The 27,140-nt window shown below is 45.1% G+C and overlaps 1 protein-coding gene across 6 annotated transcripts in view; it reads right to left on the bottom strand.

The window, feature by feature from the left end:
* Window positions 1–2,562: 2,562 nt before the first annotated feature.
* Window positions 2,563–27,140, bottom strand: part of HEG1 (heart development protein with EGF like domains 1) — a 55,196-nt gene continuing 30,618 nt past the window's right edge. For 4 of the 6 annotated variants that reach the window (XM_035331411.1, XM_035331409.1, XM_035331410.1 and 1 more), the window contains exons 12-21: window positions 26,435–26,554; window positions 25,014–25,108; window positions 24,237–24,295; window positions 23,588–23,748; window positions 21,973–22,107; window positions 17,637–17,679; window positions 17,489–17,526; window positions 16,786–16,873; window positions 15,250–15,424; window positions 12,751–13,936 (exon numbers count right to left, since the gene is read on the bottom strand). In XM_035331411.1, the coding sequence (XP_035187302.1) occupies window positions 13,787–13,936; window positions 15,250–15,424; window positions 16,786–16,873; window positions 17,489–17,526; window positions 17,637–17,679; window positions 21,973–22,107; window positions 23,588–23,748; window positions 24,237–24,295; window positions 25,014–25,108; window positions 26,435–26,554 (1,064 nt within the window). In that variant the 3' untranslated portion in view covers window positions 12,751–13,786. Of the gene's footprint in view, window positions 2,576–12,591; window positions 12,596–12,750; window positions 13,937–15,249; window positions 15,425–16,785; window positions 16,874–17,488; window positions 17,527–17,636; window positions 17,680–21,972; window positions 22,108–23,587; window positions 23,749–24,236; window positions 24,296–25,013; window positions 25,109–26,434; window positions 26,555–27,140 lie in introns of those variants that run through there. The other 2 variants (XM_035331408.1, XM_035331412.1) reach the window with 2 other exon arrangements.

Raw genomic sequence — 27,140 nt, 5'->3', positions numbered from 1 at the left:
CAGCACTCCTCCCTCACAGCAAAGGCCAGGCAGGAAGGAGAAGGAAGTCAGGAGAGGAGATTCAGCCTTGTCCCGGGGCTGTGCAATTTCACCAACAGAGCAGCCATGGACTCTGGGCTCTCCCAGGCCCTGATGACTCTGTACTGTGAGGTGTTCTTGTATCCTCTCCCCCGAATGCCTTGTCTTGAGCACATTCCCCACAAGAGCAGTGCACTTTCCCCAGAAACCTATGGTAGAATATGAGACACTGGCTGTGGGAGCTCTGGAGCTCTCAAAAATCCCAAACGGAAGAAAATTTAATAGATTTTTTTTTCTTCTGATCAATAAAGCTGATTTGGAAATGCACATCAAAAAGACAAGGCCTAAGGTAATCCATTAGTCTCCTCAGGGTGGAGAGGAAACACCAGAAATTGTTCCAGTTCTCTGCCAAGCCTTCTGCCTTCACTTGTCCCTGAGTCCTGTAGGCTGTGGTTTGCTCCCTGGTCAACATGAAGAAATGTACATTTTGGCTGTAACCATGATAGTATCTATGAGTCTATGCTGGCCACCAGCTGTGGGTTTGGTGCCTTGTTCTAGATTGCCTTCTCAAACTCAATGTTACAGCCTTAATGTCGTGTGGAGCTAGTCCTTGGCCTGCAACAGCTGTTAGCCTCATATAGACTCTGGCTAACAGTTCTCCGTGAGTACCTTTGGACTCAGGAAGAATCACATCTGTGGTGACTGCAGTGTGCATGAGCTACCATTGGGCTTGTTGAAGGTAAACTGTGCAAAGGTGGCTCTTTTATGGCCATATCTGCCCAACCTTCCACACAAGGAAACAGAATGTATAATAAGACTCAGACGTTTACCATGGAGATAAAGTAATGGATCGTAAGATGCAGGCTATGGAACAACAGACATCTGACTGCTGAGCGGAGCAGGGAGTTTGTAAGTATTCTGCAAATGGATAAATCATACAAAGCTTTTACAATGTTTGCTCAGAATGAAAAAGGTTTCTGGGCAGGGCTGACCTAATGCAAAATCTGCTCAAGTCAGTGAAAGCCTCCCCTTGCTTTCAGTACTACTTGGGTCAAGATTTTTCACATCTTGCTGTTATCCAGAAACAGAAAACCAGACAACTGACAGTCATGAAGACTTCTACACTTAGAATTTATGGTTAAAAATCACTCTGTAGCAAGTTGTAGATGTTGCTGTAAATACTTATGGTCACTCACAGTACTTAATGGAGACTCACTACCATCTGTCACCGTCTGAAACAAGCTTGATGGCATCAGTAAAGGTCTTAGTTTAGCTCATATCTCTTTAAAGTAGCTGGGATTTCCTCTCACAGGTTCAAGTTGCCACAAAATTCTTCATATAACTGCCTTAACTTTAATACTAACTCCTCTGCTACCCTGGAACTGTCACTGAATACCAGGGACAGGCAAGTTCAGGCTGATGCTCTGACCTACAACCACCAAAATTGTCACCATGCTAGAAAAATGATTAAGAGATTTAAGGAATTACACCTGCCCTTGCATTTGAACAGACTGTAGTGCAGCCCTCTGCCATCTGAGTTGGTGAAGTTCCAGTTAATTAGTTTTAATCAGAAGGGAACAAATGCTCAGAGCCAGCTCAGGCCGTACTGCTTTCCAGACTGATTGTTTAAGGAGACTCCATTCGGAAGGCCAGCGGCAGCACTCCTTTCCCTGAGTACTGGGTTAGAACACTCACATCTTTTGTGATGACTGTAATAGAGCTTGAATTACCTGGGTTTAGTCTACAGGTTCTGAAAACTGCTCTTGGAACAGGCTAAATTAGGTTAATCACAAGCACCAGTGCTTTTGCATTGTTCTGTGAACAACTAAAACTATTTTCCTGCAGTAACATTTTTCATCACTAATTAATCAAAATCTAGACTACCTGAATTGTGTTTGGCCACCAACCTTCAGTCTCTCAACAGCTGCTAAAAGCACTAAGCAATCCATTCACTGTAACAGAATAGCTTCCCCAACAAATCCCAAAGCAGAAGATAGTGTTTCTTACCTTCTGAAAGGCTGAGCAGCAACACAGTGAAGAATACACAGAATCTCATTGCTGCTTCTGTTGCTGCTGCTACTCGCCGTTAAACTTGAGAGAAAGTGCTTTTCTCTTCTAGCGGCAGCTCATTTAAGGTCTCAGCCACAGGTAGAGTTCAGCCCTGAGCTGACGTCATGGTGGCAAGTGGCAAATGATAGATCCAAGCTGTTTTTTCTCTTCCTCCTCTGGCTGGGAGGAGATTTCTGGATCTGCAGTATTCTTCCTGTAAGTCATAAACACTTGAGACCTGTTGACACAAGGAGGTTAGTGCTAAATAATTTGATCCGTGAACTGACAGGACACTAGCTAGCCCCTCCCTGCCAGCTCTATGTACAGACACTTTCAGTGCAAGTTAAGTGGAGGTTGCAGTATCCTCTGTTCTTAAAGTGGAAGAAACTATCTTATACCAAGGCATGCTAAGGATGCACTTAGAGTACTTGGGATGTACACACACTTCCTTTACAATAAATTACCAGAATAGACAAGCTCTATGCTTCAGACCCCCACCTTCTCTGTCCTTACAAACTTTTACGCCAAAGCACTTCTTATTGCTCAGCAGGGTAAAAAAAGCAGCAGAAAATACCTGCATCTTGGACATCAAAGAAACCAAATTCCCCTTGGCCATTGTGGCAATGATTATGGCTCCTCTGTTTGCCTACATGGGAGCCTGCAGCAGATCTGGAAATGGGAAATAGTGCAGAATGCCATGGAGCAAGTAACACAACCATGACACAAGGAAAACTTGTGGGATAGAGAGACTTTTTGAAACTGCATCTCAGGAAGCCTCTGAAAATTGCTACGTAGAGACTAAGATGGGAAAAAAGGCCTGTGTGCAGGATCTGTTTATCCCAAACCCTCTTATTTTCTTCTACCTCACCTACCCAAGCTCTCTAGCTGAATAGTGCATTCATTCTAGTTTATGCTCTAGTAAAATGCACTTCTTGAGATCAGCAGACATCCCATGGTGGTTTACAGTTCCTCCTTTTCAAGCAAAGGTGCCATTTGTGCCATTTTGAAGGTATGGCTGACCCCGAATCCTGCCACAGCTACCCGTAAAGCCCTTCTGTGAAATAAACACAGGCTATCCTGTCATTCTCAGACATGGACAAGAAAGGTGAGCAACCCATCGGTGTTTCCCCCTGCACAGCCACCTCAGGAATCTCAGGAGTTGCTCTCCTCTGGTAAACACCACAGCCAGCAACATTAGCAGGTTGTGAACAATTTCCAAATGCAAAATGATAGCTTTGCATGTGGAAGGCTTTTCCCCATCCTTCACCTGCTTTTGTTTGTTCTGCTGTGCTAACAAGACGTGCAGTCTCGTGTACTAATCTAATATATTCAGAGCATGGCTCTCTTTGCATGCAAGAGGGTAGGCAGCATCAGAAGTATTACTCAAGTTGTTTGTGAATGTGGGGATGTCTTCAACTTTTAACTTTTGCTGAACCAGGAAATATCAGCAGCTTGCAGATAGCAAATATAGTTGGGTGCCTCTCTGATAATGCAGGGAGTGACCGATCTTGTCCCTCTGTGCCGTCAGAGGGGCCATGACAGGGCTCGGGACCCAGTCATGGGGGCTGCCCCCAGTGTCCCTGAGGTGGTGGGACAAGCCCTGGCTGCAGGGCCTGGAACTACCAGGAACACTTTGTTGCCCCCATGTCCCAGGGATGTGTGAAATAGCCAAGGCTCAGGGTGCCCCTGAGGAGCAGGCCCAGCCCCGTGACAGCCGGGGGTGTGCTCAGGGCCCTCACAACACCCCTCACCTCATGCTCAGTATGGCTGTCCTGCCACCCTGCTGCCCCCTCTGCCACTCACTCTGACACCCACTTCCCAGCCTGTCCATGTCCCTTCTTAAATCCCCCCTTCCTACAAAGCTGTCAGAGAAAGAGGAAGATATGCATGAGAAGTATTTTGTACAAACCATCTTAAAGCTCTGCTTCGCAGATGGCAGGGGACACCTACACTACCCCCAAACTTCTGTCAGGATGGAGCACTTCCATCATCCCTGACTGTTGTGTGCCCCCAGGGAAGCTCAATGCCTCTAAAAACACTTGTTTGGGGAGATGCAGCCCATATTTCAGCTGGGAATCTCTATGCAAAGAGAGACAAACCTGGCCGTGATGGGCATTCAGGAGAGCTGAATGCCACCAGTCTTCTGACCATTTTCCATTCCCATCTGGATTCCTGAGTCATCGTGACACATCCCTGTTTCCCAATGCCACTTCAAGGTGCGATTGGACCAATCCAGGTTTTAAATCTTATTGTCATCTGTGAACTGAGGGTGGAGGAAAAAGAGGACCTTCCCAGAGTGCTATCAAAACTGTGGGTTGAGCCTTCAGCAGGTATAGATGATAGTGACTGAGAGCTGGCTACACCACTTTCTGCTGGTCGTGTTGTCCTGTTCATTAAGATGGTTTTCTACAAGTACACAGCAGAAGCTGGCATACCCTAATCCATGTCTCTAGAGTTAACTTCTGCTCTTACTTGGTTGCTGCTGTCACCTCTGGGAAGTGTGACACATTCACCATGCAAAAGGCACCAGTTCCTCCAGGAAGCAAACACTGAGCAAACACGTGTACGCGTATCAGATCCTCTTGTTTCCGCTTGGGATGAACCAGTGGTCACAACAGACTCTCTCAGTGAGAGATGGGGCAATGAGGCTCTATGTGCCTCCTTGCTTGAAAATCTCTGGAGGGACTTAGAGATTTAATAGTTTAGGAGACCAGACACAGAGAATTATCAAAAGAGGAGAACTGATGTCAGTGAAACATCAGTACCTCTAATGGTATTGTTAATGAAGTTATTAAGCACACATTTAGATAACAGGTAGTTGACTGTTAGTGCAGACAGACTTGCACAGCCACAGCAGTTACGATATCCTGAAAAGACTCACAGACAAGGCTTTATTTCCAGAGATTTCTAACTTACTTACCAGAAGCTGTAAAACCAAGCTGATACGTATTAAAGTTCAGTTATGTCAGGCAAGAACATTGACCAATGATTGTTATGATATGAAAAGTGTGCTATCTTTAGCAACAAACAGTAGTTGTTCATTGTCTTTACCCTGGTTTACAGCAGAAAAAAAGTTATCAAAGGTAAAAGGTCTTGTTTACCTATTATCAGCTGTATAATCACACAAGGCCCAGTTATTTAATCACGTGTTGAATGTAAGCAAGGGACAATCATGCTATAAGATGTACATTAAAGTGTCTTTTATAGCTCTTCACATGCATCAGCTGGCTATTTTCCTGTGTATTTTTCAGTTCTATTCCTTACTAAATTCCTATATATTTTGCTATCTTATGTAAATTTACTTCTTCCACTGTGTATTACACACAGGTAGAAATATATGTTGCAATTAGCTAAAGGTTCAAACAAACCTGCAGGAAGTCTAAATCAAAATGATATACATACAGATTCACCCATGATCAGGGGAAGTATATGCAGCTCAACTTCTTTTCTTGGGTAGTTCCCAAGATGGAAACCTGGTTGACAAAATTCTTTGAGAGGCAGTTCTAAAAAGCAAGAGAGTCCAAGTCTGGACATTCTTAAAGAATGAAATCTTGAAGGCACCGGAACAGGCCATCCCTATGTCCCAAAAGATGAGATATCAGGGATGAACAGAGAGCTTCTTCTGGACCTTATGAAAGAAAAGAGAGGTTGTGACCTTTGGAAGAAGGGGCAGGCAATTCAGGAGGACTAGAGATGTTGTGAGATGATTCAAGGAGAAAATTAGAAGGGCCAAAGACCAGGTGGAATTTAACTTGGGCATTACAGTAAAACAGAGTATAAATGTTTTTATAAATACATAAACAATAAAAGGAGACTCTCCATCCTTTATTGGATGCAGGGAGAAAACATAGTGATGAGAGATGAGGAAAAGGCTGAAGTACTTCATGACTTCTTTGCCTTGGTCTTAATTAGTAAGACTAATTGTTCTTGGGGTAACCAGCCTGCTGAGCTGGAAGGCAGAGACAAGGAGCAGAATTAAGCCTTTATAATCCAAGGGGAAGTGGTTAGTGGCCTGTTACACCACTTGAACACACACATCTATGGGGCCGGACAGGATCCACCCAAAGTACTGAATGAGCCATCAGAAGTGCTCCTCAAGTCACTTCCAATAATTTACGAGCAGTTCTGGCGAACCAGGGAGGTCTCAGTTGCCTGGAGGTTAACAGACATGATGCTCATTTACAAGAAGGGCAAGAAGGAGGACCCGGAGAATTACAGGCCTGTCAGTCAGTCCTCGGTGCCAGAGAAGGTCATGGATCAGATCACCTCGAGTGCCATCACATGGCACATACAGGACAACCAGGCGATCAGACCCAGTCAGCACAGCTTTACGAAAGGCAGGTCCTGCCTGACCAACCTGGCCTCCGTCTATGATAAGATGACCCGCTTAGTGGATGACAGAAAGGCTGTGGGTGCCGTGGTCTTGGACTTAGCAAAGCGTTTGGTACAGTTCCCCACAGCCTGAAGAAACCGGCCACTCGTGGCTTGGATGGATGTACTGTTTGCTGGGTAAAAAAGTGGCTGGATGGCCAGGCCCAAAGAGTTGTGGATGGAGTTAAATCCGTTGGTGGTGTTCTGTAGAGCTGGGTATTGGGGCTGGCTTTGATTAACATTTTTATCGATAATCTGTATGAGGGGATCGAGTGCCCCCTCGGTAAGGTTGCAGCTGGCACCAAGCTGGGCAGGAGCGTTGACCTGCCTGAGGGGAGGGAGGCTCTGCAGAGGCACCTGCATAGGCTGGACTGACGGGCCACATCCAGCGGCATGGCCTTCAACAAGGCTGGGGGCCGGGTACCGCACCTGGGGCACACCACCCCCCGCAGCGACACAGGCTCGGGGAACGGTGGCTGGGAAGCTGCCCAGCAGAAAAGGACCTGGGGGATCTGGTCGGCCGCTGGCTGAACGTGGGCCAGCCGTGTGCCAGGTGGCCTACAAGGCCAATGCCATGTGGGCCTGCATCAGAAACAGCGTGGCCAGCAGGACCAGAGAAGGGATTGTCCTTCTGTACTCAGGAGTAAGCTGTATATTATAACACTATTCTGTGCTGTATCACTAGAGAAAGTAGACTCAAATTTCAGGATGTAGCAAGAACTATGTTCTAGACTCACCGTTTCTCTGCTGTTTCTCAAACCATTTAGTGCAGCTTTCTGTATGTGGGGTCTTGTGACACCACTGTCAAGGCAGAGGGTTATCTTACCATGGGGTGAGTTACCTTCTGCTGATGCTTGTCTCTTTTCAGGGTACTGGAGGAGCCAGGTGGTAGGTTCAGTCTGGCTGCCTCACTTTCAGTAGAGCAGATGAATCCCACCGTGGTTCCATCCAGTTGCTATCACAATTGAGCGTTGTACTTCTCTGGTGCAAAATAAGAAATGATCGCCCCAGATTAACATGCCTACCATTACTTGGGATTTTCTTCCACATCATACCTCTTCCCTGGACACTGTGTTCATCTGGATTCAAGGGATCAGCCTTCCTCTGAGAGACACTCAGCTGCAGAGTTGTCTTAGTCCGCAGTGGCAGTTAGAGACGTGGGACTGACCTCACTGCGGTCATCTCCTGCCCTTGCAAAGCACCCTTGTGCACCAACCTCTGCCAACATTTTCCTACCCCCCAGCATGCACATACACAATTTCACCAATTCTGGCATTTCCAGATGGATGAAAAATTAAACTGAGGAATTTTTTTAAATAAAACTTTGAGTTGCTTAGTATTACTGAAATAAAGATAAAGAACTTGCATTTAGGTTGAGCAAAATTTGTTTAGCATAACTAACAGAACAACATACTCCTTTTCTCTTTGCTTTACACTTAAGTTATTCAATCACCAAGCAACAATAGAACAAAAGTACTATAACATTTCTCATTTTATAGTTTAGACTTCTAATTATTGTTAAAACAATCTAAAAGTCAGATATGCATCTCTTTACAGGTAAAGCTTTAGACAATAAAAAAGCTGAGACAGACTAATATTCATAGTTTTATTGTATCCTTTTATAATACTGACTAGAACGCCAGATTTAATAATATTGGATGCAGGTATAAAAATAGTCCAATCCTTAAAAATTATATTTTGCTACTACAGTACTGTATAATTAGTGAAGGCTGAAAATATGATACAACTTTAAATAATACTGGTTTGGAAAACATCCTTAGAACCCCAGCAAGTTGGAAGCGAACAATCAGAGCTACATGGAGGGAAGCAGGACAATGTGAAGAACGTAACGCAGGTTTACATTCAGGTTGATAGAGGAAGCACAAACAAATGCTTAAAATTTACCTTTTGAAACAGATTTCACTAAAGGTGAACATTACTACCACAGTTCTGAAAGCCACTCAAAGAAATTATCATGACATTACATATAAGATTTTGCCTTCTGCTAGGAGAAAGTCTTGCAGAATTTAACAGGGCTCAGAACAAATGACTGAGTTTAACAGAATTTCTTTTTTTTAAAATGAAAGAATTAAATATTTGCCTTTTTTTTCTTTAAAGTTAACCATCCTAATGGTTTTTATAGCAGACATTTTATGTCAGGCAAATTCTGTGGCACTGTTCAAGACAACTGATCGCTTTTTACTGGATTCCCCAGGACTCTTCCATATCAGGTTTTACAGACTTGTGGGCCACCTGCTTCAGCAACTACCCAAGCAAGACTCCCATCCCTTTGAGCATTTTACCAGAATGAAGACCAGGGGACTTAGCATTTACACATAACTTTTGAGGAACATTAGGCACCCACTTTAGGTTTTCCATTAACAAGGACATTACTCATACACAACACAAACCACACACAGAACAGGCATGTCATCCCAAACGCAACTTACAGTACAGAAGCCACAGTGTTAAACTCAGTTTTGATGTTTACTTTCTGCAAAACAAGGAAGTATATTTATTTTCTTCCTTTCTTTCTTTTTTTTTTTCTAAATTTCCTTTTTTTTTTTTTCTTACCTCTATTGATTTCTGTCCTGCTTTTCAATTCCAGCAGGTCAAGGGAATGAAGAATTAAATACACATTGAAAAGCTCCCAAAATCTTACAAGCACACAGTGCATACCCCTTTCAAAACTGGGAGATCTTGTTTTATTTCTGTTTCATTTCACAAGTATGTGAACTGATGGGTAGTTCTTATCTGTGAATGCATGAAGCATCTCTACATCCCTAGAAGATCTCACACAATGGGAAACAGGTTGGCTGATCAGTAAAAAAAAAGACTTTACAAAATTCACATTCATCCTCTTCTCAGAAAGGCGTTACAGATCTTGAACAACCTGTTCAATCTCACATAATACAGGTTCTGCTACAGTAATAAGGATACATCCAAAAAATAAATACGACATGAAAAGGCAGCAATAATGTCACAGAAATGGGCAGAAAGCAGAGCCGCAGGAATGCATGTTGTACACACACGTGACCCTGACAGTGGAATGATTCAGGCCTAAAAAAAACTCATTAAAATCTGTGAGAGTTATCCCAGCCCACTAGAGTGGATGCTGGATTGGGTCCTTTGTGTGTAAAAAGGAAAAAAACAACAGTCAGCATAGGAAGAACATTTAAGTAAAATGCATCCATTCTTGTTAATTTAAGGAAGAAAATTAAAGATTAAACATCACTACGAGGGAATGAGAAGTCCAGATGGATTTGGAACGGATATAGCCATTGACCAGCATTAGGAACACGTCCTGGGGAAGCACTTCACGTGGCTGCAGCAGTGTCCAAAACCACTCTGCTGCTCTCTCAGGCCCTGGTGAACAGCCTTTGCAAGCATTGGCACAATTTTGCAGTCACAAACACCTCTCAGTAAATGCAATTTATTGCTATTTTTAGATATATATTTTTTTTCTATTGCTCATTGTGGGAACAAATCGCTTTTAGAAGGCAGGTCACAGGCAACGCCTCTGTATATGACTGTGACAGTGGAACTTTATGGGACATGCTGAAAAAGCAATGAGATTAATTGCTGGTCTGTTACTTAACACTATAAATGTAGAGGGCAAAAGGCATCAAACTATCCCTGTTCCCTGTACTCCTTACATCAGCCAAATTCAGCGCTTCGAGGTTTCAACAGCGTGCAAAAGCACTCTGGTTTTCCAGTGCAGCATGGGAGGGTCAGCCAGGATGAGCAGTGGTGCAGGAAAGGGACACAGGGAGGCTGTTACATCCCTTTTCAATGACCCCTCCAGCCTGCCTCTCACTGCTCTGTTCATTCTGACTGCCTCTCCCAGGCTGACTGCCAGGGCTATTTCTCTGGGCAAGGGGCTTTTGTCAACACAATTGTCAGAGCACTATAGCAGCAAACATAAGTCTCCCTACATCCTTCTCTTTCAAGCAACAGAATTAGCTATTTTTCTCCCCAAGGTTGATCAAAAATACTCTCACACACCTGCCCGTGGCCCCTTGCTGACAGCTCAGCTGGACACAGCAGCCAGGAGTACGAGCAGATTTCCATGCAGTGTTGGTGTGGCTTTACTTCCTTTCCCCACATCTGGCTGAGCCACTTGCAGTCTCCTTACAAGAAACATGCCATTTCCATCTCATCCTCTTGGATAGTTGAGAGCAATTCTCCTTGGCAAAAGCCTCCAGTGTGCTCAAACTTTGCAATTTGGGGTAGCTAAAAGCAATCTAAATAGCCTGAGAAACAAGCTGCACTTACTTAGGCACCCTAGGAGAGTTAGGTACTGAACACGGAGGTATCCACATTCGAAGGCAGACTTGAGGGACTGATAGGGCACATGGAGACCTGACTTATATCCAGCAGGATCAACAAAACCTAAAACCACTACCAAAGGGTGCTTAGTTGATGGCAAATAGACAAGCAGATGAAGAGGATCTTGGTGGCAGTTTCAGCAGAGGCAAGCTGCACAGAAACGAGTTACATCCTTGCAGCAGCTGGGAGAGCTCATTGCTACTGGGATGCAGTAGTAATTTATTGTAAATTAATTGCAGTAAAGCTACTGTCAAACCATGGCAAAACACACTGCGCTCCACCCATCCTCTCTGCCTTTGCAGAACCAGTGGGGCTTGGGTGCAGACAGAGGGATCGCTGCGCAGGGAGCGGCAGGGCTGGCTGACACTTCCTGGGTCCCCATGCGGGTAAGCACCTGCACTGACCTCAGGGCGGTCACCTCCCCAAATCCTCTCCTCTTCCCCTCCTGGAACACCAGTAAAGGTCTTGGCAGGGGCAGGTCAGCAGAGACCCCTTTCCTTCTCCTGTGGGATAAGCATTGACTTTTTTCTCACCAAAACCAAAAGGAAGCTGCAATGGGTTAATTTCATAATAATTTCCCCAACATTTACCTGTTCTGGCAGAGACAAAATTTCAGTGCAATAAAGTTTGTTCTTTTGGAAGAGAGCCAGGTTTTGCAGTCCTCACCTAGAAAACGCTGCTGGGTTTATTGAGACACTGACAATCTGCAAATTGCTGTGAGATGATACAGACCAGGAGTTTTGCTCATATAACCCATATGTTACACTTTATATAGAAGAATTAATCTGAATTTGTGAGCTGGTATTTCATACTTCGGTCTTTGCACCTGTCACACAAAGGAACATTTCACAGCCTTCAAACTAAACAAGTGATTAAACGTACCTTGTATAAGTAAATACCTAAACCGTTTCCTGACTGAGGAAATGCTGGCATGCAATTAAATACTACCATCACTGCTGAGACATGCTTAGTTTTTGATAAGCTGCTTTAGTAGACAGGGACAGATTCCAGTGCTCATCTATGCACTTTGGATTTAGATCCAGCACAAAGTCCCAGCTTCCCAATTTTCATCTGTAACAGGGACAAAACCCTCCTCCATACCATGGAAGAGGCAGTCCCATCCATCCTAGGCATAGTCAAAACTAGCGTTAGTGTTAGGTAAAAAACTCACCCCTGCAAGAGCAACCCCACCAACATCCTCTTTGAAGGACCTTGGAGCACAGCAGGGCCAAGCCCTTGCTCCACATCATCCAGTGGACCCTGTGTAATTAAGATGCTGGCTGCTAGTGACAGGGAGAAGAGTGCCATTCACAGACCAAAACCACTGGGAACGGTTAATTCTTGTGCTTTACTTGTTACACTGGTTTGGATACTACAACTGGAATGTTCCTTAAATACAGCTCCTTTGGCAGCATAAGCATCCGTTCCCTGCCTACATGTGAGATAAACAGTGTACTACCACCTGCAAGTTTCATTGTGGATTAAGTCACATACATTGCCACCATAAAATCATATCAGTGCATAAAATCATATCAGATGCCTCCGGCATCCATAAAGATCGTTTTTTCTGCAAGACCACACCACTGTTATTAGGTAGTGGATGAGGGGTGAGGCATACAGAGGCACTGTGGTTGCGATGATTTAGGTTATCTCTGCAGTAAAAATAAGTGGGAAATATACATCAGTAATAAGATCTCTTTTGACACCCTGCTCTGTAAAGAAAAAAGTCAATAAACTTCTGATCTTTGGTGAGGAATGTAATAACTTACATTCTTCAGCTTTTGCCAAGGTGATTTATATGAATTAACACCTAGATGAGGAAACCTGCCTGGTTTGAATCACTCGAAACTAGGACAGAAGAAATCAACCTATTTTGATATGCAATCTTTGCTCCACTAGGATTGAAAGCATCAAGTTTCTCTCTGCCTTAAATACAACCGACTGCAGAGAGCCTTGTTTTCCAATGTATTGAAAGCCTCCGCAGCTCCTCCTGAAGTCAAGGTGGCTATGGAGGGCTGAAAACTACGTCCCACCCAGTGCCCAGAACTCACGTGCCACCTGCCCAGCCAGAGACATAGCCTTACTGCTCCTTCCTTGAGTTCCACGTAAGAGGCACGGTGAATTCCCAGCTCATGTTTTTCTTCCTTGTGGGCAAGTATTTTACATTTTATCACTGTTTTTATAAGCCTTTAAATCCCTGCAAGTAAACAGCCTCATAAGATCCTATGCAGAAGCACTGTGATGATGTGTAGTGTCATCACTTCTGAACCACACTGGCTGACAAAACAACAACATACGCGGACTCTTTCCTATATACATAGGTTTTCAGAGCAGCACAATCAACTGTGCCTGTTTTCAGTTTGAACTGCAGTTGTATGACTAAACTTCCCCTAGTCCTTGGAAACAATCAACCCATGAATTCAGCCAACACTGCCAGGCACCAGCCTTCAGCAAGGGCCCGGCCATTTGGAGAACTTCTACCAGTATGAAGGTAAGGGGCAGAGGACAAACCAATTTCCTGTCACATACGAAGCAAAAAGCAATGCAGCAAGGGGAAATGGGGTGGACAAACTTGTCCTACCAAAACCAGTCACATGGTGAATCTTTGCATAAAGGTTGGCCAAGAAGACGAGCACAGTCAACAGTGAACAAGATCTGTAAACAAAACACTCCCTAGTGGTATTCACTGGGTGCTGGGCACAGTTCATCTGCCTGTACTTATTGATGCTTGCTGTGTAGCATAAAGGGTGAAGAAGCAGCACAGAACAAAACCGGAGTACACGCATGAGCTTCCACTTGGGTCTTTTACTGATGTGCACATTGAGCCATTCCCTCCTCCTCCTCTTCCTCACTGCTGCTCAGGAAGCATAGCCATTCCTCAGGGCAGCAATGCTTGGCATGGAGTTCAAAGATCATCCTGTTATATGGGAAGAGTAAGATTGGTGTGGGCTGAACTGCCAGGAGACACATTGTACCTGGGGATCAAGAGCCAATTTGCGTCAGTCTTCCCCTCCCTCTACTAAAAATAGTCTCTTCTTCTGGTTTCGTCACTAATGAAGGATGGATTGTATTGTCCAGGGTAGATGCATGAATGTCGAGATCCAGGCAAACCAGTGTAGGGAGGATAAAGTCCATTCCTTTCCAGTTCAGGATTTCTCAGTCCAGTTGGCTGTATTAGCAAAAATAAATAAATAAATAACATTTTTAAAGGGTCTTATTCTCATAGTCAAATCTTCTTTCCAACACATCCTTACCACCTTTCCCAGCAGTTATTTCAGTAGCTAGAAGGAATAATATGATAACTAGTTATCTCTCTAACTTAGAATTATTTTCACTGGAAGAGTTATGCATTTTCTGGAGGGCAGTATTCTGACGCAACTGAGTTTTGACACCTTGCCAATTAGAGGAATTGAAGTTTGCCTGGCTGGAAGTTTACCTGACTCCACCAAGTGCAGTCTAAGTACACAGTTAATTTTTAATCCAAGTGAATTGTGCTGATGATCTCAGGCACTGAAATAACACTCCTTAATTCAGGATATTATCCCAGAGTCATCTTTAAAGGAAATGTCTGTAGAAAGGCTAACTTTGTTTCCTTCTCTGAGTATTATCTGGAAGGACTTTTTTTCTCATTTCCCTTCATGCTGTGTAACCCAGTAAAATTGCTTTGGGAAAACTTCAAATACAAGCCAGAAAAAAAGTATTGCTCACTGCTCTCTTCTCTGGAAAGCAGGAGTTCAGAAAGTGTGATTTGGATGAAATCCTGCAACCTTCACTGACATGAGTAACCCCACACAGATCTTGAGTACATCGGGTATATTGGTGTGGGTTAGTGACAAATGATACAGCAATACAACAGTTCTGGATATAGACATTAGCAGCTGGTACCAACCACGCAGGTATTACAGTGTCCATTACGGCAGGTATTGTGACCCTTCCTCTGCCCATTACTCCTTCACCACCTCTTTCCTGATGTTTGTTCCCACAGAGCGGGAGGGATGCTTCTTATGCATCCTTCTGGCTTCAGAAGGGGGCTTGTACCCTGGAGAGGGGAGGAGTGGAAGAAAAGAGGGGTCCTCAGTGACCAGCATCTTCCCGTTTGGGGGTGAAGAACCCCCGGGGAGAGGTCTCAACCTTCCAGCATCATCAGTGAGAGTGAAAGGGAGAAAACTGCCCACAGGAATCCCTGCAAGATTGCCCCAAACCTTTAACCCTCCTTCTCTACTCTAGGATTTCGCTTTTTAGGCATCTACCAAAACGTTCATAGACATTTTCCTAGCACTCTTCCTAATGACACCTCCTTGGGGTATTTACCACACAAGTAATAGCTGGAGTCCACTGAACTCCCAGTGCCTTGCTGTCTATGGAAGCCATTTGCTCAGCTTTTTTGTTTTGCAGGAAAGGTATCTGTGATTCCCCAAATAAAGGAACGTATCTTTGCTGTATCAGGTACAAAGGGTTAATAGTTAAGCTATGGATAGATACCGAGTAATACACATCTGTCATCTGCAATAGGTTCTTGGTGCTTCCGTTCTCCTGCATCTCGATGGTCTCTCTGCCCCACTCTTGTGCTCGGGGGTTCTTTGGATATTCAGCATATGGTGACATCTGGAAATCCCCACTCTTGAAAATGAGTTTACTTATGTCATTTTTATTCTTTCTGTTTAGAAAAGAATGAAGGAAAGCGAAAAGATGTAACTTATCCTCATATATTATGTGCATTTCTGACATGATCTCAGGAGACTTACCACATGTTGCAAACTTTCACTGGGAACAAAGATAACCAGGTGAGACCCCCAAAGGGCTACAGTCCACCTCCTGTGCCAAGGCACAGATAGGAGCCATATGATTGTGCCATACAGAGCACTGTCTGGTGGGATTTGAAATCTCTGAGGACAGAGATGGCATAACATCTCTGAGCAGCCTGTTCCACTGCCTTACTGTCCTCTTGGTGGAAGAGTTTTTCCTTATATTCAGTTTAAACCTCTCCTGTTTCAATTTATGCCCCTTGTCTCTTGAAAATGTGCATGTTCACTAGAGTCCATGAAAAAGCCTAGGAAGAATGAAAAATGCATGGAAACCCCCATGCTATTCAAGTCTCCAAATGCTTAATTGTAGCACTTCCAGGCACCACGTTAATTCCTGAGAAGGAAGGCCGGCAAGCTGCCGGTCTGAACAACACCAAACACCCCTACATCACTGCCATGTTGTAGGAGCGGACTTTGGTGACATTCCCAGTTCAGAGCAGAGTACCCTCCAGGAAAGCACATAGCCTGTCAAAGGCCAGGACTGATGAGAAGACTGGTCTGTCCCCACAGAGATCTGCACGCTGGGACCTGGAGTGACCATCTCACCTCCCAGCTGGGCCTTGCTGCTACTGAGAAATCCAGCTGCTGACTTGAGTCAGAGAGCTTTGAAATCCTAGATTTGGGGGCTGGAATGGGGGGCAGAGGGCGTTACTGCAAGGCAGCCCTTTCACATGGTATGTAAATCATGAAGCACAACTGCCTCAGCAGCACATCTTGCCTCTACCCCAAAGCTATCTGCTGGTATAGGAACTACACGTGCGTGTGTGTCTGAGAGGGAAAGACACAGTGAGTGCACGTGCAGGACTTGTGCTTGGAGGAAAAGAGCGCTGAACACATTCCCACACCTCCTGAGCAATGGCCCAGAAGCCCTTCCTGTTGCCTGAACTCCTCTCTTCTACTTAGCTTGCACTTTTGGAGGCTACTGCCTGGTGTCCTGTGGCTCTGAGTGGGAAGGACTCCTTTGCCTCTCCATCCATACAGGACACAATTGCCAGGCAATTAAGAGACACTGAGTTGAATTTATTAACCTGACTGCTGGAGAATAAAAAAAAAAAAAAAAAAAAAAAAAAAAAGGCATGTCCCAGATGAAAGCACAAGCTAATACTTAAATATCTCTGCTTAAACTGCTTGCCTAGCTGTGTCTGTGCACCTATGTTTTTTTGATCCTTCAGGGCTCCTACACGGTGTAACTGGGGCTGGTGGTGGTACCTACCGGCAGCAGGTGACAATCAGCGCTATGCCCATGATAAGTAGAAGTCCCCCTCCTGCAGCCGCAATCACCACAGTGATGAGTTGGTATGCTAGGGACAAGAAAGACATATTCTCACTTAGAGACAGCAATGCGGTCATAAGTATTCATGTAAACATATCCATAGTCCTCACCCAAGGGGATTAACTGTTTGCTTCCTGCCTTCCCTCCTTCTGTAAACAATATTAGCGCAATTTTTCAAGTGAAATAGATGGAGCTGGGGATCTCTAGCTGAGGAAAGGAGAAGCTCCTGTGTGCTGAGGGGAATGATTCCCCTTACTGATAAATCTCTGTAACTCAATTATCTTTCATGGATTCACCTCCAAATATCTTGTTTCACGCTATATGTGCTATCATGACAGAGTATCCAGAGAAAGATCTCCAAGGAAAATACCGATCTTGTTAGCAGATAATATTAACTCAACTCTGTCACAGAAATAATTGCTGTCAAAGAAATATTTTGGTTGACAAAATAATTTTTGACAGACATTGAGGAAACAGAAAACCCTGACAAGAGTAGTCTGCACCTACTGAGTTTTAGGCACACTTATTTGCAATTACTTGCTGCAAATTTCCCACTTCTGACACAGGGGAAATGAAGTGAAATGAATTGAAATGAAATGAAACGAAACGAAATGAATGAAATGAAACGAAACTCTGTACTTACGGTTTCCACAGTTGAACCCTCCTAAGCCAAAGGGGCAGCTGATAACAGAAAACAAGAGGGAGTTTCAGTAGCTTGGTTGTGCCAACAGGTCACCAAAGCGGCAATAAGAAGGATGGTGGGGTAGGAGGGGGCAGAGCAGTCACCATACCTCACACAGGTCTCGTTTTCCAGCTTATATCCATCTTCACAGGCTACAAGCAGACAAGAAAGAAGGGCCATGAGCACCGCACAGTGGTGCACAGGAGGCATTCACCATCACTGCCTCCCTCAGCAGCTTCTCCCCAGCCAACCTCAGGACCAACAGCAGCAGGACAATCCCTCCTTGCCCAAATGGGAACTCACCTCAAGCTTGTATTGTTTCCCACAAAATATCAGAGTACAAAATCTGCAAGTGCCACCAGCTTTCATTTTGAAACCTCACTTAAGCTGTGCTGCTTTAGCAATGATGCACGTTATTCATTGTTTTTTAATGTTAATACTGCCAGAAAACGTTATCCAAACAGAGCTGTGGTTAACCCAAAGTGAGATGTTATGTTTTACCTCATAAAAAATGCCACTTATTTTTTCTCTTAAAGCTGGAGCTAAATCAAAGTTTGAAATGTCATATTTTATGATAGTATAGTTGTATTGAATAGAAATTAAATTTTTTGACTAGGTATAAATAACCTAGAAACTGCTAAATATAAAATGTTGGTTAAAAAACAACCCCGAAGCCATACCGCTGTGCTTAATGGACAGCTCTTTCATCATCTGAATGATCTGAGAAAATTGTATTATGCTTCTGATGAACAGCAAAGGTGGTGACCCACTGGGCACACAACTACAAGTTTTGGGTTACTGCCGAGATCAGCACGTTTTCACACACTAGTCCCTCAGTAGGCACTGCTTGTGGATTTTTTCCCAACACCGTATGCTTAAAAACAGCAATGCAGCAGCTCGAGCCCTCCTCCCTCTGCCTTGACCTCTAGCCACAGGGATAAGGGGCAGCTGCAAGCATGGGGGCTCGCTAAACCCCACCAAGCTCAGGGAAATCCCTTAGGGTGCAAGGGGCTGCTCTGCAGAGCTGCGGGAGCATGGCCGAGTGCTCGCCTCCTCCCCAGCACAGCACGGGAGATGCCATTCCCCCAGCACAGCTGGAGCCCGCATGTTTTCGGAAGCACCTAGCACAGGAGGGGAGGGAAGAGGAAAGGAGGGCAAATGTACAGCTTATTATGATGGGCTGGCAATACCATAATAAACCAAGACAGACCCCTAGTTTTCTAACTGGACCCAAAAGTTTATGGCTCTTGCAGCACCAATAACAAGGGCTGTCGGTGCCAGCTGGGAGCAATGTGACCATGACCTCTCTCTCATAATGCAGGTCACAGAACTTCCCTAAATTCAGTTCCAGTTTCAAATCAAATAGCTGAACTGGAACTACATTTTACTGAACCATCCAAGCTCGGTTTTACTATTTCCAGTGACAGACAATCAACCACAACCCTGGGTCAGATGCTCATAGAGTTAATTTCCCCAGCCATTAAAAACAATCACCTTCTTTCTGTTCTGCATTATCCCCGTGTCAAATTCCAGTCTTTGGATGTTTTCTTGGTGGGATGGAAAAGGTTATATTATCCCATTTCTCCTCCTTGCCATCAGATCACTCCTTTGCCTCTTGTAAAGCCAAGTGCTCTGAGGTTTTCGAGCTTCCCTGGCTCTTGCAGCTTTGCTCTGAACACTCCCATTCTCTCTCTGACCCTTTTGAGTTCTGGTTCCCCGAACTGGATGTCGCAAACACAGGGATAACAAAACCTCCCTTCTCCTGCCTGCCCATGCCCCTAAATGCACCAGGCATGGCATTAGCCTGAGCCAGAGCTTGGGACTCCTCTTTGCTTGCCAGGCCCCCTCTGCAGCTCTGTCCCAGTCCCGGCTTTTCAGATGTGACCTGCAGCGTGCCTGGCACTCTTCTCTCAGATGCTTGTGGTTATATGGAAATGCCATTTGCTACATCCAAGAGGTGCAGAAGCTGTGCCTAGCCACGTGGGCACATGCTTCCCAAGCAGCCTCAGCACCGCAGCCCCCTTTGGGTAGGGACAGCCCTGGGGACCCACCAGCACATGGCTGCCAGCCTGGGAGCTACACTGGGGCTGGAAAGAGGAAAAGCAAGGTCCTGAAGGTGTCTCTGTCTTATTTTACTTAAAGCAATGCAGAGCTTTAATGCTCAAAGTTTATGTCCTTGCCTCTCCTCACTGCTCCCTTTTCCTGCCACTTTGCTTTCTCCTACTCCTCTGAATACACTTCCAGGGGACTCACGCTGTCACGCTCACTTGGCAAGCTCTCAGATGGGAGCAGGGAGCAGAGGAGGTGTAAGTGTCAGGGGTCAAGCAAAGCTATTGAGTTTTGCTTTTCTGCTCAGGACTCCTTTGCCTCTGCCTTTCCAAAAGAGGCTCAGGGGTTTCTCTGGAGACCTTCCCAAGGAGAGGACAGCCAGTGAGCTGCTCTTAGTGCCAGGAACTTATGTGCAACATTAAAAGTTGCATGCCTCAGAAAAGCTGCCACAGTGGGGCTGTTGCCCTCTTTCCAGAGCAGTCCTGAAGACACCAGGAAGGCTTAAACCAGAAAGGACCCCGAGATGACTGAATGCACACTGCGTGGTACCTTGCCCCAAATGTCAAACTGCCCTGGCTCAAAGGGACCCTTCCTGGCTCCAGGAGCCACTTTCCAAGCATGCTCCAGGTGACAGACAGAGCCAGGCAGGAAAGAGCAAACCCAAACCTCCTACGGGGAGGCCAGATGTGGCAGCACAATGGCTGTTTCCCTCTTTGCAAGGACATAATGGAAGTTAGCACTCCACATCTGCACGATCCACAACGAGGGTCGGATGCTCAGGAGACTGCAGTTCCTGTTTAGTCACCAAGAGGGCAGAGATTTTAAAAGAGCCTGGCATATTACTTGCTGTATTGATGGGAGAGAATAGCCCTAAATTTCAAATAAGGGCCATAGCATGGCATTTGCAAAAGACTAAAAAATGTGATGGCCTGGCTTACCCAGATGGGAACAGTGATGCAAACAGTCCGGTACATCGCTGGAGCACTGCACTGTGCGCTCAGCAGCAACCCCTCATCACCATCCCCAGGCTCACCTGGCCTCAACCCCTCACCATTCCTGTCCCTTGGGCACTCCCAGGCTGGTCAGTAAGATGTTTCCTAGTGCCAGCAGAGAGCTGAAGGTGGGAAATTGAAACCTCACAGTGTGGGGGTTGGTCTTTCTTATTGTGCACAGCAAATAAGACAAGTGGGTAGGGACTGATGACATCATCCTCTCTACAAGACGTTATATCACATAGCACTCCATAACCATCACATCCAAGTGCCTTGCAGACTTTTAGGTATTTATCTTTACACCGCTACTTGGCACAGGTCATGTGCAAAACCAATGGATAGTTCCCCCCATAGGTGGTGGGGAAAGTCGGGCAAAATCCTCCCAGGAGTCATCTCAGCGCCCCACTCACTAGATGAGCCCCTCTCTGCCTGTCGAGGTGGAGGAAGTCAGTATTTCCTAATAAAAATCCTCCCCAAAATATACAAGCTGATGGGAGGGAGGGAAATAGAAAGGTTTTGCCTGGAGCCACAGTGCAGAGGAGAGGCAGGACCACAACCCAGCAGCCAGGGATGCCCATCTCAGAGGGGCCCAGCCCAGAGCCTGCAGCACATGCATTATTTCCAGACATATTTCTCTCACTGATGAGATTTGGAACTGACAAAGCATCTCCTACTTCAACAGCAACCCTGCTGACACTGCCAGAAGCAACATATAACCATTATTGAAATTATTATTGATATATCATCAGAAAACTGAATTTCTTAAGAAGACCTACAAAAACTGCTGCAAGTAGGGAGTGGACACCCTGATCTTACAAAAGTCACTCTGCTGGCACAAGGACAAAGACCTTGTTTAAGATGTAGCAAAAGAAATTTCATGATCTGAGGAGTAGCTAAAAAATAATATAACCCTGAAGCTTAAAATTTCTATTAGGAACCCTGTTGAAAAATAAATTCATAATCATTTTCAGATACTTGCTTATTTAAAAAATAGTTATGATGTATTGATATAAGCTTGTGAGTTTAAAGCAATTATCTCAAGTTCGCCGAGAGTTCAGACAAAATCAAAACAGGCAAAGCTGCACTTCATCTCTGTTCTGTGCCACTGAACTGGAGCCCAAAGCAATCGGGCCCCCTTCTCCCTCTTCTCCATCGTTGTGACTCACAGCATGCTCCAGAAAGAGACAATATTATTCCTAGAGAGAGACTGTATCTCCAGTGTCTGCTGAAAAGTCTCCTAACTAACAAAAAGAAACTTGAGCTGCTAATATTTATTCATAATATCATGCTTCTTGCACACGCAGTGATGCATAGGGCACACACACGCACAACTTTTTTAATTGGGTGGGGGGGAAGTTAAGCAGAATTCAGGCCAAAACAAGAATGCTGCATAAAGGACAATACCTCTGCAGGAATGGTCCATCTTGTTGTATTTGAAGTACCCGCTTTTGCACTGGCAGAGTGCAACCCCATCGAAGTCAGTGCACTCAGACGTCTCCTTGTCGCATTCAGGGTCCTTCTGCTTGCACAAGCTGCCAACTGTTGGGAGGACACAGCCAAGAACAGCACGTTTCTCTCTGAACACACCACCATGCACATCTGCTTTCCCCAGGCATTGCATTCAGCTGATGCACTACTTTCACCTCTTTTTTTTTAAACAATATTTGTTCCACTATGAGACAGTCGACATTACAACACGTCACAATTTCTTGCATATCTACTGTCATTTGTACAGGAAAAGAGAGAGGGTGAATAATAAATATTTCAGCTTGGAGGCAGAAGGGGAAATTAAAAAGAAAAATTTGTTTTGGCTCAAGCTGAAACACATCCTCCCCCCCGAGACAGTTCAACAAATCATTTTTTAGGTTTATATCTAGCAAAACATTTTGCTCAGCCCAGAAGAGATTCTTCCATTTCAGTATCAAGCCCTGTATTCTTTTCACTTTTAAACCATGGAATCCGTCCTTTCATTTACATTACTTTGAAGTGATGTTTTACTCTAAAAAGTCAGATTTGTTGAAGTGAGCATTCAGCAAAACTGGGGGTAAACAATGGAAACTGTGACACCAATCTACCTATTTTACTGGGAGGTAGAATAAATGGAACCAACAAATGAAAATGTTTTCATGAGAAGCAGGAACTTGTATGGAGTATGTGCCACTCACCTGGAGCTCCCCTTTTGCAAACCCCTCCCTGCTGGGTGCACCATCGTATTGTTTGATCTCACATCTTTTCTTTAAGTACTTACACAAGAATAGAATTTGTTTCTTAGTAATTTTGCTTACTTTAAGTGAGGAAGCAGACTTTACCGAAAGCATTGTAACTGAGGTAACCACTGAGAATAACTGGAGCTGGTTCACTGAAGTCATTTAAATTTATTCAGTCCACAACAGCAGAGTGTGGCTTTAAAATACAGTATGTTAAAATGAAATCCCACATTCAATTTCTCATCTCCACATTTACTTTGCCTGAACTACCGGCCAAGGCTTCACCCAAAGTAACTGCTGCCACCGACCAACCTCAAAGCCAAGCCTCAAAGCCGCTGAGCTCCTCGTGCAGATGTGTCCCTGCAGAGGCTTTTCTCCCGGGGCCGTCACTGCTGGTATCCCACCAGGATCACTCACGGCTACATCGCCCCTCTCACTGCCTCGGGAAGGCAGCATCAGGAGGTGCAGGGCATGGGGGCAGCAGCACCACTGGGGGCAAGCCTGAAGAAGGTTCTGCCCAGCACTGGTGGGCTTCTCCTTCTGTACGTTCAGCAGGCGGAGGACTTGGTACAGAAATGATTCTTGGCCCCAAAACGCTAAATTGTGAACAGCTTTCATACCCCACTGTTTCCCCAACTCACAGCCACGTGAGCAGTTTAAAACATCATCTTAAGATGATTCCCACTGAAATGAGACTAAAACTTCCAGAGGGGTTTTGCTAAATGCCAAAATCTTGCTCCCCCTTTTATAAAAGGAGCCAACCAAAACGTGTTCACCCACCCTCCCATCACAGTCTCTCTGATGCTGTTTACCTCTGTGGAGTGGTTTCAAGCTGGAGATGAACTGGCAGGGATCAGAGGAGGATTTGCAAGCCCGAATGTAGCTTTGCACGCTGCCGACAATGTCATAGAAAGTCACGTTGGATGCTAAAGAGAACGTGGATTGCACTGAAACATGCACAAAATTTGCCTCCCTAACAGAAAACAAAACAAAACAGCCCTGAGTACCATGGGTCAGTCTGATTCCGTTGTTAGTACATTAACAACCTGCTAATTATTAAGGCAAGCAATGTTTAACACAGACACAATACCGCGTACAGACCAAGAAAGCTGTGCATCGCAGCAGACCTCTGTCGCACTTTAAAGACAGGACAAACTTTCACACAGAGAGGCAGATTTGGGGCTGGATGGGGTGCTGGTTGTTCACTGTGAAACCAGCCACAAACCCACCCTGGGTAGCACAGGCTTTTTTCAGGCTGTTGCTCGGCAAGCTTTCCCCAGCAGGGGTACCAGGAGAGATGGCCAGGGTGCAATGGCATTTCCCATGCCCTGCACTATTGATGGGCTTGATTTCATTAAGCACAGCACCGCCAGGTCTGACTCAAAATGAGGACCTCAAGCTGATCACCCTGAATACTCAGGCAACTTACGCTGTTTGTCGCTCTTCCTCATGGCCCCTTACCTGGTGGCTTTGACTGTGGAGTGGTGGTACCCAGGCAAGCCTGACAGCGAGGCATCCAGCTGAAAGGAAGGAGAGAGCAGCTGTGAGGAGAGAACAGCATGGCTCCGAGCAGCCCCCCTTGCTTCAGGACCATCCCCAGACACAGGCATTTGCTTTCCCTTTGAAGCAGAAGCAGTGCTGGCAGCACCCAGGTGCTTCACCCCAGCACCCTGCTGCTTTTGCTGCATCTCCAAACCACCTGCTCCTAAAAGAGCTGGGATGAACTGCAGCCAGGAATGGCTGGATGAACACTTGCATGCAACAATCTACCTAAATAATGCACAGAGATGTACATATATCCCCATCCCAGGGGTCTTTTTGGAACAAGTGAAGGCACAGCATGTGGGGAGCCCACCATCCCACCCAGAGCTTGCTCTGAACTGACTGTGATTGCAAAAGCATGGCTGGGAAATGCTGCTGAGGACAGTATGTTCGGCTGGGCTCTGCTGCTGCCCTTCGTCCCATGGGATTTGGCTATGGGCGAACTGCCACCAGCAGCAGTTGAAGCCACCACAGCCGGCAGGCACACGGGAGATTTATGGTGAGTGTTGTGAGCCCCACAGTCACCATTCCAACATCTGACCTCGGAGAAGTATTAACACCCTTTAGAAGCCTGGGAAGCTTTAAAAGCTCCCACCACACCAGGATGTTCAGGGATTAAAAGGGTTAAGCCCAGAGCAGAGAGCCTTGTCCCAACCGTACGAGGAGCACTGCCACCACGGCAGCAGGGACACTCACCATCGCCAGGATTTCACCCTCCACTTGCTTGAGATCTGCGTACTTCCCGTTCGTAACGTTAGGTTTCAGGGGGACCTGGCCGATGAATATTCTTACTAAAAAGGAGAATGAGGTGAGTTGGAACGCATTCGTCCTTTCTATAAACCAAAGCTGTTTAACCAACACAGGCTCATTTAAAAGGACCTCTGAACACAGAGAGAGATGGGGAAATTTTGTGACAAGGTGGTTTCAAGTGCCAAAGCTAATTTATAATAATTCAGGTTAGATGCATCATATCTTTTATCCCTCCCTCCAGTAGAAGGAAAGCAAACCAAGTCAAAATGAAGCACTGTAGAAAGGACATTTTCTCTTTTTAAATTGTTGGACAGAATGAGAAATGATGTTTGAAAGGAGGCCCAAAAGATGCATTTTTCCATGCTTAGATTCAGACTTGATTCATGGCAACAGAATGCAATAATCCAAGTTGTTCAGCCTCGGAGAGATAATATCCCTAAATCTTGTATTAAGTGCCATGAGATACTCAGTGGAAATGAGAACTCAGAGCTCAAGTTTTATGTTCCACCAGAAAAACAAACACAGTTGCAGATAACATCATAAAGCTTCCAATTCTTTCCCATCCACAGAGTCTATCTTCACCACAAATTTTATATCAGACAGCTCTAATATAACTCCTGGTAAAAATGAGACTAGAATCACCTTCACGGTATTTACATAATCTACCCATATACCAGTCCAAGGCACAACCAAAACAAGTCTCTAAATTAGAAGCTGGCACATTCCTACGTGAGGAAAGGTTTCAAACCCCCCTTCAGGGACACCTCAGTCATGCTGCTTAGCAAACCTCGCTTTAAACCTCGCTGATTAAGGGTCAGAAGAGAACTCCAGCAAAACAAATTCCCCCTTTGCAAAATCCCCAACGCTGCAAGTCCCTGGGATTCAAGACCTTTATTAGAAAGGAGGGAGCCAGAACCTGAGCCCAAACAATAACTGTGCTGCACAAAAAACATGAAAGGTACGAAACAAAACCTTGATTTTACAAAGGCTTTCACGGCTCCTAATTTTATGCACGCAGCTGAGCCCACTGAAGTCAGGTTGTACAACAGCCCCACTCATTGCTCTGCTTTGGGGTTGTAAAACACATTAGAAACAGAAGTGGACAGAATCTGCCCTTACTAATGAGCCTGAGCTCACTACTCTGCTGGTGTGTTTTTAGGGCAGGCTGAGAAACTCTTACCTATCACTGTGTCTGGTCACGCATTGGAAACTGCACTTGTGTAAACGCTAAAGGCTCTTGTAAAAGTGGTAGCTGGGGGGTACATTGAGCTCTGAACTTGTCTGAGCCTAGGTTCATTTATTTTAGAAGATTACAGGTAATTAGTTCCATCTTTTTCTCCCTTGCTTTTTCACTTTTGTTTTCTTACCCAAATTGCACTTTCCTTTTTCCAGCTCATATCCAAGAGGGCACTGACAGACATAGGAGCCATGGGTGTTGTTGCAGGTGGCCAATGCGGGACAAGGGTTGGAAAGACATCTATCCACATCTACAAAAGCAGGGAAAAAAAGAAATAAAAAAGATTAGCCTATAGTTACAGAATCACAAAAATCAACAACTGTTATGCTAAAAAAGATCAACTTGGCTTCTCTCCTGTGACCCCCTGAGCATTATCAGATGGTTCATTGCATCATTTGCACTTACTGTTTATCCTGTTTTTAATTATTCTGCAGGAGCTGAAAGAATAAATGCAAAACACTTTCTCTGAATATTCATCCAAAAGCCCTTGGGAGCCAGTGTTGATCCATGTTAATATTAACACCCAGCAGCACTGCTCCTCTGCAGAGCTCAGAACACTTTTCAAAGACAACCAACGTTACAGCTCTGGACGAGGACATTGAACAAAGGAGCAGCAGGCAGAGCTAGACATGCGGGCAAGGGCTCCTTCCCAAAGTCCTGGTAAGCCACTGCCTGCTGGGTGTGCAAGGGTCGGGGGAGCAGACACCATCTGGAAACACAGTGCTTCAGGGAATTAATGGTGGCAGCCTCAGAAGCTTTTAAGCAAGACAACTCAGACTGCAAATTCTGAAGATACCCAATGCTTCCCTTTGAAAAAAAAAAATATATATATATTA

The sequence above is a fragment of the Oxyura jamaicensis genome, chromosome 7, assembly GCF_011077185.1.
Source record: "Oxyura jamaicensis isolate SHBP4307 breed ruddy duck chromosome 7, BPBGC_Ojam_1.0, whole genome shotgun sequence".
Classification (NCBI taxonomy): Eukaryota; Metazoa; Chordata; class Aves; order Anseriformes; family Anatidae; genus Oxyura; species Oxyura jamaicensis.
This window is presented reverse-complemented; position numbering and strand designations above follow the sequence as displayed.